Below are 15,170 nucleotides of genomic sequence, written 5' to 3' on the forward strand. Positions count from 1 at the left end.
ATCAATGATATGATTTACAAGTGAAACATACAGTAATTAGCTCGATTTAAATATTGAGTTGTGAGTGATTAATATCGTTGTCTATCATATAAAAGGCAGTTATCTGTGTATATGTGTGTTTGTATGTCTAGCTAAAAGTAAAAAAAAACAAACTAAAAAACAAACACCCACAAAGTTGATATATCCTTGACTGACATTGCTTTGGATAAATGATATGAAGTGCCTCCAATAGGTTTCTAGACTTTTTTGCATGTGCCCTCTTGTTAATAGTGCACGCATGAAACTCTAGTCACTTTCAAAGTAATCTCCTCCGGTTGTAATGCACTTGTACCGTTCCAACAACTTCCTGAAGGCCCCATAGAAGTCCTCTTGTGTGAGTGTGTCAATGACCTTCGTCACAGCCTCTTTCATTTCCTCTATTGTCTGATAACAACAGTCTCTAAGGTTTTGCTTAAGCGCGGGGAATAATAAAAAGTCACAGGGAGCAAAGTCTGGAGTATAGGGAGGATGAGGAACTGTCTTTATGCCCATCTTGGTCATGACAGCGTCTTTCTTTTTCTTTCTGATCTTCTCCCAGCACCCTTGGGACAAACTTTGCACAAAACTTTCGCATCTTCAACTCCTCGCGAATAATTGTGTGTACAGTTCCCACACTTGCATCAAACTGTGCACTTATTGTCTGTATAGACACACGACGCTTTTTATTCATTAAATTCTTTATTTGGCCAATCAATTCTGGTGTTCTGACTTCCTTACTCCTCCCACACCTTTCATCATCCCTTGCAGACTCCCTGCCATTCTGGCCCAAAAGCAATCAGAAGCATTTTATATGTTTCTGTGACATTTTTTCCAAGTTTAAAACAGAATTTTATTGCATATTGTTCTTCTAAAGTGTCCTCACATGCAGATTGCATTTTTGAAATTCACCAGCTGTGACAATCAGGCTTTAGTAGGGTGTATTCCAATTCCTGCTGTAGCTGATTATTTAAACCCGAAATCATACAAATTGGTTAGTCATCTCATAAAATGTATAGCAATAACATACTGAATTTTCAAGAGTCTACGACAATTTTTAATGCCTGGACAAAAAAAACGTCTGGAAACTTATTGCAGGCACCTCCTATCTAAAATTTTGAAAATAAAAATATTCATTCACTGGATGGTTAACTGGGCTAGGTTTCGTCTGAGGGTGGGGCCAATTTTTCAGTGTTATTATTATTTGGAAATAAAATGCTGACTTATTATCTAAGGATATATATATATATATATATATATATATATAAAGCTGAACGTCTATGTGTGTGTCTGGTCATGAATAGGCTCCTATACGGTTGACTATTATAGAAAACTGATCACATATAATGATAGAAGATGTATCGAGACACAGGAATGGGTATGTTTGATCTGGCATAATGATAATTCATTAAAATTGTGGTGTCTGCATACGCGCCTGGTCCACAAAGTATGGAAATAAAAAATTAAACAAAAAACGTTTACACGTGTTTTTGATATAGATGTACATAATAATACTTTGATAAGTATGTTTTAACTTAAATAGGGATGGTATAATAAAATTGTGGGGTCTGCGTTCGCGCCTGGCCTCCATAGAATGGAAATAGGCACAAACTTTAATAAAGACTTTTCATATCTTTCTGCATAAGTATACTTTGATAATTATGTTTCAGTTTGATGAAATATGGTATTATAAAATTATGGGGTGTTCGTTCGTGCCTGACTTCCATATCTCACAAAGTTTAACAAGGTTTTTTAATATAGATCCACAGAATATTGTGATAAGCGTTTCAGTGTGAACAGGTATGGTATAATAAATTATGGGGTTTATCTATTATATTTTTACTTTCATCATATTTTGCTTTGGTTTTGATACCCCCAAATTCGAAGCTATCTCTTTACAAGCCTTCCTTTTCATAACCTATCATACTTTCATAAATCAGAGTCCATTTTCTGTAGGCTGTTTTTGAACCCAGTCAGCGACGGGTACTTTTGCTAATATTATATAAAGGAGAGTGTGTGTGCGTGTGTGTGTGTGTTAGTATGTGTGTGTCTAGTTAAAGAGGGATAGACAGGGCGGAGAAGGATTGAAAGGGGATTGAGAAAGGGAAGGGGTAACACATGGGAGGAAAAAAGAGAGAAAGATAGAGAGAGGTAGAGAGATAGACGTTTTTATAGGTTATACTTTTGCCCCGGACAGTGTCTGGTAGTCCTGCTAGTCTTAAATAATATTCTGAATTTTGATTTTGGACAGACAGACAACATCCAGATATGGAAGTAAAGAGCCTTATTATTTTCATATCTAATTCACATACGTGTTTTTGGTGTATACAGACGCACATGTAAATTAGATGCAGAGAAAAAAAAAGTCAGTCTTTCTCTAAATGTTTACAGAGATACTAAGAAATTTTAGAGAGTGCTGGAATCAACATGGGGCTAGAATGTACACGAGAAAGACATTGATAATTAAAAGATAGTGACTTGTCCATTTAATTATAAATTATGACAAAGAACAATTAACTTAGAATTTTTTCAAACATAACTCAATACCAGAACTAAAGTATATTTTAGCTAGCAGCTTGTGTAATTAAAGTATATAGGAAAAAAAAGCTTTAGAGAAACAAACGTTGATTAACTCTATTATTCTCTTATTATAAATATAATAATAATAGATTTTGCTCCTCGTGCTATAGCACACATCTCCGCTTGATTTTAGCTGGCTTCCTCACAAGGAGGAAGTTTCTTGAGAATATTAAATTCACAAGCATTCTCTAGTTGCATATATATTCTGCTCAGGCAAAATGATTTTTAACGATTATAGCACCTTATTATTCTCCAATTGTCACCCATCTAGTACTGACTAGATTTAACGTTGCTTAACTTTAATAGTTTAACATCCTGAGTATGACATGAAACTATATCCGATGGTGAGGATCCCATTTAGGAGCTTGAAGCCCTTGAGATGTATTTTTTTTTTTTTTTTGCTAACAAGTCACCGCCCATCAATGATGGTTGAAAGAGATTTTAAACTCTATTTGTTATTCACGAAACCTTGTCGGAACCTAGCATCTGCTCAGCTAAGGATTTTATCCTCGGACTCCCAAAATCAACAGATTAGGCCATTCCTGTATGACCTGGTTCCTATTAATTATGGTGTAATGCTGGTTCTGTGCAATTCTAGGAGGTCCATACTCCCAGGTTTGCTTTCCCTCTTTGAGAAGGTTTTAGTTTATTGCTAATCACCTGAGACATCTTTGCTAGGGAATGCCGGCGGGGCTGCCCAGACAATTTTGCAAGTCAGAGTGCCTATCCCTGAGGCTGCTGACTCTACAATCCTACTTTCTGACCCTTGTGTCACAGTTCTTGCAGTGGGAGAAAACTAAATAACTCCACCACCACCATCGCCACCAAGCCACTGTAGCTTTAATAGATTGAGTATAGGTCTGTTTCACGTTTTCTGTAACCCCTTTGCAATGACTGCAGTTTAGAGGCATCTATTTCGGTGAAAGCAATTGAAATAGTGATTTCTGTGAGCAATGGCGGAGACATATTCAGGAGTGTATCACGACTGGCTGTTTGGTTTTATCAGAAATACTTTCAAAAATAGTTACTCCTTTATTGTGAAAACAGTATATGACAAAGATTAATAATATGTGAGTGTGTGCTACATGGAAATATATATAGAAAAATTTGAGGTCTTCTTCAGATATGCCCCTACCACATTTTTTTTATTCTTGTTCATCCCAAACAGTTCATCTATATATATAAAAGCGAAAATGTGTGTGTGTGTGTGTGTGTGTGTGTATGTATGTATGTATGTGTGTGTTTGTATGTCTCGCAAAAACTTTCGACAGAGGCAACGGATTTTCACAAGATAGGTATAATTTTCAAGCTCGAACTTTCGGCCGACAAATATCGAAAAATTGGCCAAAAACATTAATTCCTTCACCCTCAACCAGACCCTTTTCTACCAGGAGAGGGTGGCGAAAAAATCGTTCCTTCATTTTGTCTCCTCCTGCTACTACAACAATGACGTCATGTTTGACCTAGAAAACGTTGACATTAGTTGAAACCACCTGCAAGTGTTTTTAAAGGTTGAATTTTATCCTTTCTCAGTTGTATGTCTCCTTGGTGTAGGGGTAACATGTAAAGACTCTTTTTTCGCCTTAGCCTCGAGGCTTCGGGTTCAAACCTACCTACCTACCAAAACTTTGTTTTTCTTTTACACCTTTAAACACTCGGGCAACATTTTTTTTTTTTAATTTAAACAGGGTTATTACTTCGCTTATTCTTTAGTTTACCCCCCCCTCCACGCACACAGCGTTGTTATCTTAAGATTTCAACAGTTCGAAGTTATCTTAAGTGTTCGATCCGACAGGGTTATTTACGCCATTTTTTTCCTGCTTTTCGCGTTTTTTTTCGCTGTTTTTTTTTGTTTTGGTTTTTTCGATTTTTTTAACATCGTTAATATTTAAATGGGGTTATTACTTACCCCCCCCTCCCTACACGCACCTACAAACACCCGGGCAATGCCGGTTACCCCCGCTAGTCTATATATATAAACGCGAAAATGTGTGTATGTATGTTTGTATGTATGTATGTTTGTTTGTATGTCTCGCAAAAACTTTCGACACGGGTCAAGATTAATATCATTTTAAAGGTCGATCCTTCGCCCGACAAATATCGAAAAATTGGCCAAAAGCATTAATTCCTTCACCCTAAAATCATCACTTTTCTACAGGGAGGGGTCAGCAAAAACCGTCCTCTCATGACAAGTTCGCTTCTACGCATGCGCAAATGACGTCGGAACATGATTTAGTTTAAATAGTAAAAAAACCGATCCAATTTCGTCGACGCCGTCTTAGCTCAGTTGCTTAGAGGTCGGCCTCATTATCTAAAGGTTTTGGGTTCGAATCGTAGTGTGAGATGTCTTTTTTTTTTCGATTTTATAAATTTTAATATTGAAGCAGGGTTATTTAAGCCATTTTTCACGTTCTATGTTTTTTTTTTTATTTTTCAGATTTTTTTAAAGAAGTTTTAACGTTCGTTTTTCTGTTTTCTTTTTTCATCACATTAGCGTTTACTTTTTTGTTTTTACGATTTTTACATTTAACACCGTTCGTTTGCCTTACGTTAGTTTTTTTTTTGTGTTTTTTTTTCGATTTTTTTAAGTTTTAACATTTTTAATATTTAACATTTAAAAATGTTTACTTCACTTATTCTTATGTTTTGATTAGCACCCCCTCCGCCCGAGCACACACACCTCTAAACACCCGGGCAACGCCGGGTACCCCCCGCTAGTCTATTATATAAATCTCACCTGTCTGTTTAAATGTATGTATTATGTATGTCTGCCTAAAACTTTCGACAGAGGCAATGGATTTTCACGAGATGGGTATCATTTTGAAGGTCGATGCTTTGGACAACAAATATCAAAAACTTGGCTTAAAGCATTAATTCTTTTACCCTCAACTGGAAACTTTTATACAAGGAGGGGTCGCTTTTTTTGCGATATTTTCGAAAGTCACCCCCTCTTTTTAATTGACTAGCCTTAATTTAAACTTTCGTCACTTCCGGTTTTGTGATTGATGCAACGGCAAAGACGTCACATTTTTTTTCACATTCTTTTTCTCCTTCGCGGTACAGGTTCGAGCCTGCCTGCCTACTACCACTTTTTTGTTGTTGCTCAACTCACACCTCCAAACACTCGACAACGCCGGGCACCCAGGCTAGTAATTTATAAATACTGATTCTAATGTACGTCCACTTAGGACTGATTAATGTATTGGAAAAACCATAACATTTCTCTCTGTCATTTTTGTATGAAATGATTACACTAGTAAAATAATAAAGCCATTAAATAATGTGTTAATATGTAGTTTCATAACGACTTGAAGAATGTCAAATCACTTAGAGAATGTCAAATCAGATGAAAATGTTTTTTTCTTATGCTAATAGTGGAAAGAGCACCAATGTCTTCTGGCAACAGACATTTTGTGAAGGTAATTAGATTTCCAATTCTTCTCGTGTTGGCGCTGAAAGATAAAATAATTTCGTACAATATTTTATTGCTGCATCAGAGTGCAAATCTAGACTTTCTGAAAAATCAGAGCGACTGTTCGGAAAGTGACTCTTGTGAAAAGTCGCCCTGTTGGCGAGGAAAAGAATTGATTGTAATCCCATGCAGAGGGTAACTTCCCTCCAACTATGAAAATGTGGCCACCTGCAGGTCGTAGGTAACAAATTGTAATACCTTCAAACAGAATCCTTGTAGCTGAGCAGTTTGCGGCCTGGTGATTTACAACACTCTACTTTGGCTTTTACTTCAGCAAGATGAGAAATCATGGAGGCTTGATCTGATCAAGCAGCTAGTCACGTGATGTCCTTGTATATACAAGTTCATTCCCAACTGTATTATTCAATCTGATAAGATCTGATAGAAACAGCACGATGCTGGATACTTCACCAGACTAGATGAATTCTTTTTCCTGGAATCCAGTAAAACCAAGAGACCACAAGAAAGATCCACTATAATATATTTAAATGGTCAATTGTAAAGTTGCAAATAGACAAACAAATAAAGCAAATAAATAAAAATCAAATCCAGGTGGGCATTTTTCTTTCTCTACAAAAGTTTTTTTAATTTTTAATTTTTAATTTTAATTTTTATATATTTTTTTAAAATTTAATTCTATTTTTATTTATTTTTTATTTTTATATATTTTTTATTTTTATTTATTTTTTATTTTTATATATTTTTTATTTTTATTTATTTTTTATTTTTATATATTTTTTATTTTTATTTATTTTTATATATTTTTTATTTTTATTTATTTTTATATATTTTTTATTTTTATTTATTTTTATATATTTTTTATTTTTATTTATTTTTATATATTTTTTATTTTTATTTATTTTTATATATTTTTTATTTTTATATATTTTTTATTTTATTTATTTATTTTATTTTATTTATTATTATTGTTGTTGTTGTTGTTGTTATTATTATTTTATGTTATTTATTGCAACAGAAGTTTTTTTTATTATTTTTATTTTTATAATTGTTTCAGCACCACTTAAAAGTCTCTCGTTGTCATCCATTTCACCCGGTGTACACTTTTCTTCATAGTTAGCCCTTTCTCACATTCGACTTTACATGTCCATTTCCCACACACTCATATGGACTATTTTTATACAATTGGGGAGAAGAAAATGATGTTCTCAATTGCTTTACTAACTCAGTGTCTGAGAGGTAAAGGAGAACTTCCATGGAATAGTCGAATATCTATGGATTTCTCATAGAGATCAAATCTTAGCTCCAGGAAGGGAGCCCCTTAATTTCTGAAAACTTCAACTGAAGTAAAATGAAATAAAAAAGTTGATATGCCCTAAACCAAACAAACTCTCACGATGTTGTTTTACTGTTTATCTGACAAACATTCATCTGGTTGGTTGGTTGGTTGGTTTTGTTTTATAGCATATCAACCCTTTTCGGAATCCAGTGATTTTTAAGAAAATTTTTTTAATAGAATATATATATATTTTTTTCAAGTCGGTTTCTATTTAACCCATAGTTGGGACCCTAACATGTAGTACCACTCCGGGTCAGAGTGGATCTGGGAGCAATGCCAATTAAGGGGTGGCTTCACACTCCCCAAAGCCCGTAAGCTGGGGCCTCACCATCGGATATAGTTTACGGTCATATCCAGGACCTCATTCATCTGGAGTTGGGGGCTAATCAAACTTCGGGTAAGTAAAAAAGGTAAGTTTTTTTAAAACTATATTTTAAGGAATAAAACAGCAACACATGCAACAAGAACATATGGGTCGTCCGTATTGGATTTGTACTGGATCAAGAAAAATAGAAAATAAACCAAATATAAACGAAATCTTAATAATTTCAGAACTTTAAAATTATGCAAGTCGGTAAAAAATTACATTTTCTTGCGTTGGATAAAAGTTATCTGTTGTATATTTTTTTTCAATATCTAGACTGTTAACATCCACAACTGCCAAATTTTGTTTAATGGCGATTACTACTATAAGTAGGAGCCGCTTGTGGATTAAATGCCCCTGGAAACTTTTTCCTTTTGAGGAATTCGACTAAAGCTGATCACCACACAAAGTAACAGGGATTGCCACTTCAAGAAACGGAGGTAATTATAGTGAAAATGTTTGTTGTCTACTTACCTGGGAAAACCCTCATAAAACCGATTGCACTTCCAAAATATTGCCATGATAATTCAGAATCGTTTTCTTTGTTTTCTTTGAAAGCCTTGTCCAGGGCCTCCGTCCACTGAACACCATTTAAAACTTCTAGAGCTGTAAAGAAAGGAGAATCACTAACAGTTGGTAGCAATAGATGAAAGCAGAGAAAACCAGCAGACTCTTGACGACTGACATACAATGAAAGAGAGAACTTACTTTTGTGATAGACGTAAGTTGGAACATGGACAGTGCTCAGGCTCAGATTCACCCGAGTCATACCATACTCAGGCCGATCCTCGACTCGCAGGTATTGGAAGTTTTCCAAGAACTGTTGTGCATCATCTGCCATCCCTCGGATGTCATCATCTGTTATGAGTAATTTTGCATTTAGGTATTCTACCTGGAAGAAAAAGACGGAGAGAAAGAAATGATGATTCTGAAGCTGGGAAGAGTAGTAGTAGTAGTAGTAGTAGTAGTAGTATATGGGTTAGACCTTTATGCCGCTATATTTTAGCCAATCTGAAAAATTGTCTTCAGATAGATGGGTTGTCACATAGTCTTGTTCCAGTCGGGTGACTAGACAGTGTAGGATCAGGTGTTCTGTTTCCTACAGTGGGGGAGGGGATTTCTTTGCACTTTGAGCTGATTGGGGAGTCAATTTGTCTTCACCTGTGTTTGTTTACTCCAGTCCTGCAGTGTCTTGTTCTGATCCTGTTTGCGATTACCCTCTACTTCCTACTATTTGTAGCAAAACTTTGGAGGCACAAAGTTTGGTCTTCAATGATACGCCCTCCTGTGGGAGTATTGTTTCTCCACAATGTATTCTTTCTACTGCACGAAGGATCGCCATTTTGACGTAGTGTGCAGACTTTAAAACTAAGAGTGAATCAGCCAGATGAACCGACGGAATTTACAGACTTTCTGAATTCTCTCCTCATCTATTCTTCTACATTGCCACAACGGGAATGCTGGGAAGAATGTGGAAAAGAGATGATAAAATAGTGCGAGATAAAGAAAATTTTTTTTTATTAAACCATTTGAGTTGGCATGCGTGCTCCAATACACTCAGGAGAAATCTTGAATGCCTACTAGACTCCATCTTTAGGTGTTTTGATCTCACTGTGTAATGTTTTTTTAAAGATTCTGATATTTTCTTTTTTTTTCCTTTTTTTAAAACAGAATCATCACTTATTAAAGCCCGGAGGCCACTCGAGGATAAGAGTTAATGAGTGTACAGTAGTCAATGGGAAAATGATGTAGTAATCATTTGTAGTGGAAATTTAGTAAATTGCATTACTTAAGGGGATGGCTTATCAAGAACTTGTTTACATTATATTTGAAGACGGCCATATTGTAGTCAGTTGGAAAGCAAGAAAACGTAACAGAGTTCCACAAGCAGTTCTAAGAAAGAAGCTATGTTTATGGAATCTGTTTAAGTTTAGGCACAGATAAAGAGTAAGGGAAATTATTGATAGTGGTTTCAGCTAGACGAGTGTTTTTCATGACATGAGAATACTTTCCATTAGAGGTAAACCCTGACCAAATACTTAAAAAAATGGGTGTGCTATCTCCTCCAGTCATTCACTACGTCCCACAAGTTGCAGATGGGGACACTCCTTCCCTTAATTAAGGGCAACTTTGAATAATAAATAAAAAGCGGTTGACAATGAGAAAATATAAAAAATATGAAGAAAAGTTAAAACACATATTGGCTGTTGAGACACTTGTAGTCTGTCTAAACTGTACGAACGAACTGACTAAACCAAGATGGCCGACTCCTATTTATATCGCCACAAGCAAGGGAGGTAACCATGTAACTGAAGCAAGGGAGGTAACCAATGTCTACATTAACATTGCTGCTGTCCTCAAGTGAATAATTTATTTCTGATTTAACAAGTCCCTTAGAAGCTCAGACGAAGCTCCTGCCTTGGTCAAACAATCAGAGACCTGATCACAACCCTTGATCCATTCTATCTGTATCTCTCCTCTACTCTTCATTTCCTTCAGCCTTGCTACATCTATTCTCAATCGTCGATCGCTTACCAGATTGTTGGAATTCAATGTCTCCACAAGTGATGCATTATCTGTCTTGCAGAGAACGTCTGGCAATTTAGATAACTGAAATACCTCTTGTATCATAACCGCAGTCAAAACACCAGCATCAGCTCCCTCATTCAGAGCAAGAGTCTCTGAGGCCAATGGGCTTTTTGTCACTCTGTCCAATTTCTTTGACGCCCAACACATGGGGGCCATTTTGTCAGTACTTCCTCCAATAAAGACAACAAAACCACCCTGTGAAGATCCATCTTCCAGACTGGCATAAGAGGCATCAGTATAACACAAAATGTGTAAATCTGAGGGCTTTCCCAATTTTGGAAATGTTATAGAACCCTTCTTGGATTTCAATTTTGATAAGGCTTTATTCGCCTCAAATAAGGCTTTTACTTTGGGATGCTTTCCAGTGTTGCTCATTTTACACACATCAAAAGCTATATCAGGGCGTGTTTGAGTTGAAACCCACATCATCTGACCTGCAAGTCTCTTCAACTCATGCTTTTCTTCTTCATTCAGTTCATCATTTTTCCTCAGTATCCTCCCTTTGCTTATTTCTATTGGAGATATGGAAGATACATATAGATCTTGTTCTACAGTGATCCCATTTTCCTGTTGATTAACATTCAGTCCAACATATTTGAATGTTCCACTTTCATGAGATCCCACCTTAAATTTTTCTTTCAATGTTGCAATCACATCCCTTTCAAACTCTGTGTTTCCACAGAAAACAAAATCATCCACGTGCATAGCAAGAATTCCAGTCAAATTTCCTTTAATATCATGCCACAAAAACAATGCATTATCATAAGCACTTGCTACTCCTTTTAATTCAATCAAAGCCTGAGTAACTCTCTTGTACCATGCCCGTGGAGCATTATTCAATCCATAGATGCATCTTTTTAATTTCCACACTTGAGATTTAGGACAAACATCAGATGGTGGCCTCAGGTACACATCTCTCTCTAAAATACCACCTTGCAAAAAGGCTGAGGTAAAATCTATGGTCTGCAGCATCCAATTCTTTATTGATGCGGTTAGCATGACCATTCGCATAGCTTCACGGCTACATGTTGGGGAGTCCGTTTTCAGATTACTATTTTCTTCATAGCCTCGTGCTACAAGGCGAGCTTTCATTGTTTTCTGATTATCCTTGAATTTTTCAGTAATCACCCATCTTGTGGATATTGTTTTTTGACCTGTGTATGGCACACATTCAAATACTTCATAGGTGTTCATGTTTTTTATTTCTTTATGCTTGGCATCCATTACAGCTTTCGACTGCTCTTGTTCAGCGGTGAGCAGGACTACATTTTCCTGTTCAGTATATTGGGGCACTTCTCTCTAATGATCAATATGATTCCAGTTGATACAAACTTGATCCTCGTTTTCATCCTCAGGTTCTATATTGATCCAATGACTATATTTGCCAGTTGATTTAGGCTGTACTGACATAACCTTTCCTTTCTTCCACTCCCCACTACCATTTATTTTATAAGTTATGGTCTTATTTCGGCCAGGTTTTTCAGTCTTATCTCTTAAACTGGTAGAACTATCAACAACTTCTTCTCTGTCTATATCTTCACTTTCTACCACTTGATTCTGCAACTCCTCCTCCTCAACTGAAAGGTATTCATTCTTCCCTTCTGTAGTGTTTCCCAGCATTTCAGCTTTTTTTGTTCTTTTTTCGTTGTTTTTATTCACTTTCATCAATTGGCACGGATGCATCCTATAAAATGCTCCGCCATGTCTGATTAAGACAAACTGGCCTTCTCTGCCTAACACTTTTGCTGGACCACGCCATCCTTTAAAACCCTGCCTCCGATAATAGATTTGGTCTCCGGTAGCATAATCTTCATCAGCATAAGTTCTGACATTAGACCTGAGAGCTCTCCTAATTCTCTCACTGGACTCAGCTTCCAAAAAGTTTCTCCTTGCACTATGGAGAGCATTTAAATTTTTTCTCACCATGTCACTTGTAGTAGAGGACTCCATAGCAGGTAACTGGTCTGTCAGAATTGAGGGTGTATTTACATTGAAACCGAATACAAGTTCATTTGGACTGTGTCCAGAGTAATTGAGGAGGGCATTTTTTGCACAAATAGCCCATGCCAAGGCAATTTCAGGTTCACACTTCTCATCGTCAATTGTTTTTTTCATTGCCTCAGCAACTATCAAATTATGACGTTCTACAGTACCGTTGCTGAATGGACTTTCTGCGGCAGTAGTACAGGTCTCTATGTTGAGTTTTTCATTCATCTGTCTATAGTGTTCGTTGTTGAATTCACCCCCATTATCACCCAGAAAACGAACAGGAGATCCGAAATAGGTAATCCACATCATAAAGATGTTTTTGATGATCTCCTCCTTCTTCTTTGTTTTGATCAATGTTGCCGCTGAATACCTGGTAGCGGCATCAATGAGATGTAGTATCCACACCTCATTGTGGATGAACTCTTTCAAATCCATGCAAACTGTGTGATTAAATCTATTGCCAAGAGGCAATCCCACAACCGGTCGCAGTGGAGCTTTTTTAAATCTAAGGCAAATTTGACAGTTTTCACAAACCTCCTCAATCGCCTTTATAAATTCCTTGTCATTGAATTTGCCACTTTTTTTAACCAAGGAAACAAGTTTTTCCTTCGAGGCATGAGCAAACTGTCGATGAAGTTTTTCTGTTTTTTTTTTTTCTGTGAAAGAACACTGACCAAAATTCTGAACATGTAATACAATGTTCTTAGTACCACTATGATCCAACAACTTATTTGTTAAGGGGAGACAATAGTGCCCTGAAGTTGTGGTCTTTAGTTCAATACATTTATCAAAAATCCAGCACATATCTTTCCGGAAATCTAGCACTATTCCTGCTGTCTTCATTGATTTGTGACTTAATAGAAGAGGCAAGTCGTTTTTCACAATATCTGCTTCGATATAAACTCTTATACCTCCGAGTGTAACCGGAAATTTAGCAACTTTAATTGCTGTGACAGCCACTCCATCACCAAAACAAAAACTCCGGTCTGAGTTCGTATACTTCACTAGTTGCAGGTCACTTTCATTTAAAGTATCTAAATAAACATCAAGCCACACTTCGCCAGCCAGTGTGCGAGTACAAGCAGAATCCAAGACTGCCATTCCAAATGTTTCCTTTACAAGATTTGAGATTTTTTCATTTGTACTGTTCAAATAAATATTTTCTTGAATGAACAACGTAATGTGTATTTGTTCTGTCGCTTCCGTAAACCTGGGCGTATTTCTAGGACACTCTCTAATTAGATGGTTCGGAGACTGACATTTGTAACACAACAACACGTTTCCACTTCGGTCACATGGATTAGATTGTCCTCGACGAAAACGCCTTTTGTTGTTACCCGGTTTAGAATAATTATAGTTGACGATTTCGGGCTCTGATTTCACTGCCGGTACATTTTCATCACGATAAATGTCACCAAATACTTTCTTTATCGATTCCTTCATGTTTTGATACGTCAAAACAGAACACGTTGTCCGCGCTAATTTTTCGTTCTCTTCCGATATGTTAACCGCGTTCAAAACAAGAAAAGCTTGCACTCCTTCCGGTAGAATAATGTAGAATTTTTTTAATCTTTGGTACAAAAACTCATAACGAACAAGAAAGTCATTTATACTGGTACCTGACGATCTTTTATAAGTGTAAAATTCCTTAAAAGTCATGTAAGCGCGCGTGTGTTCATCCTTTAAATATATGTCATCCAGTTTCTTTATTAAGATCTTCAAGCCATCTCGTCCGCCGATGTCACTTGTTGGCAATTCACGGACACATTCTCTAATATTCGGTGGTAGCGTCAAAAACACTGCTGGCCCTTTTTTTTCCTCAGAAAGATCCGTGAACAACGACCACATTTCAACGTCTTGTTTCCAGTTCTCGTAAACATCCTCCCCCTCCAACAATGGAGATTGTTTGTTCGAAGTTGCCATATCCGATATCCGATCTGTCTAGTGCTACAGACAAGCTGTACAAAAAAAAAAAATTTTTTTTTTTTTTTTTTTTTTTTCGTTTTGTCGCACACAGAGGGATATCTCTGCTACCATTTGTTGAGACACTTGTAGTCTGTCTAAACTGTACGAACGAACTGACTAAACCAAGATGGCCGACTCCTATTTATATCGCCACAAGCAAGGGAGGTAACCATGTAACTGAAGCAAGGGAGGTAACCAATGTCTACATTAACATTGGCAAGCCGACATCCAGGATAAAAAGGGCCCCTCAACTGGTTTATACATAAAGCGGGAAGAGGCAAACAATGGTATAAACCTTGTAGTCTCCGAAAATGACACTCTAGCAATAACAGAGGAAAATCAGGGTAGGCTATCAGGCCTTTATACCAGAGGTCCTGGTCCCCTATCCCCATCATATTTGACAACAAGAAGTAAGACAATAAGAAGCTCAAAAGTCCGATCATGGATTGTTGCTAAAAAATATTGCTGTTTTATTAGCACTCTTCAAAGTTTGAAAAGTGGAGTAAAACAACCAACCAAATCCTGATCAAAGAAATAAAAGAGACCGACCTCCCTGAAAAGAAATACAAATACTGGTTGCCCGGCTAAGGTCATTGGTTTCCCAGCACTATTAGGGTCTTAATATAAGGGGTACTTATACAGTTTATGGACTCTGCTGAAATAATAACACTATTATTTAGAAAGTCATTCTTAACATGTGGAGGGGAGCTTTTTAATAATTCTGTAGTTTCACGTAAAAATTTAATAAATTAAAGATACCATAAAAAACTGGATTTAACTTGAAATTCATATCTAAAAAAAAACAGCATGGTTCACAAAATGCACAAGTACCATAGAAGGCTTCAAGACGACTTCTTACTTTTTTCCACCACTTCATATACAAAAAAGGGGGGGGGGTA

General features: G+C 36.6%; 1 protein-coding gene across 1 annotated transcript in view; it reads right to left on the bottom strand.

The window, feature by feature from the left end:
- LOC145243906 (voltage-dependent calcium channel subunit alpha-2/delta-3-like) overlaps window positions 1–15,170 on the bottom strand; it is a 1,923,318-nt gene that overhangs the window by 214,676 nt on the left and 1,693,472 nt on the right. Inside the window, exons 5-6 of the mRNA XM_080107017.1 lie at window positions 8,437–8,620; window positions 8,203–8,334 (exon numbers count right to left, since the gene is read on the bottom strand). Coding sequence (XP_079963143.1) covers window positions 8,203–8,334; window positions 8,437–8,620 — 316 coding nt within the window. The remainder of the gene's footprint in view (window positions 1–8,202; window positions 8,335–8,436; window positions 8,621–15,170) is intronic.

The sequence above is a fragment of the Euprymna scolopes genome, chromosome 22, assembly GCF_053919585.1.
Source record: "Euprymna scolopes isolate OS-2025 chromosome 22, ASM5391958v1, whole genome shotgun sequence".
Classification (NCBI taxonomy): Eukaryota; Metazoa; Mollusca; class Cephalopoda; order Sepiida; family Sepiolidae; genus Euprymna; species Euprymna scolopes.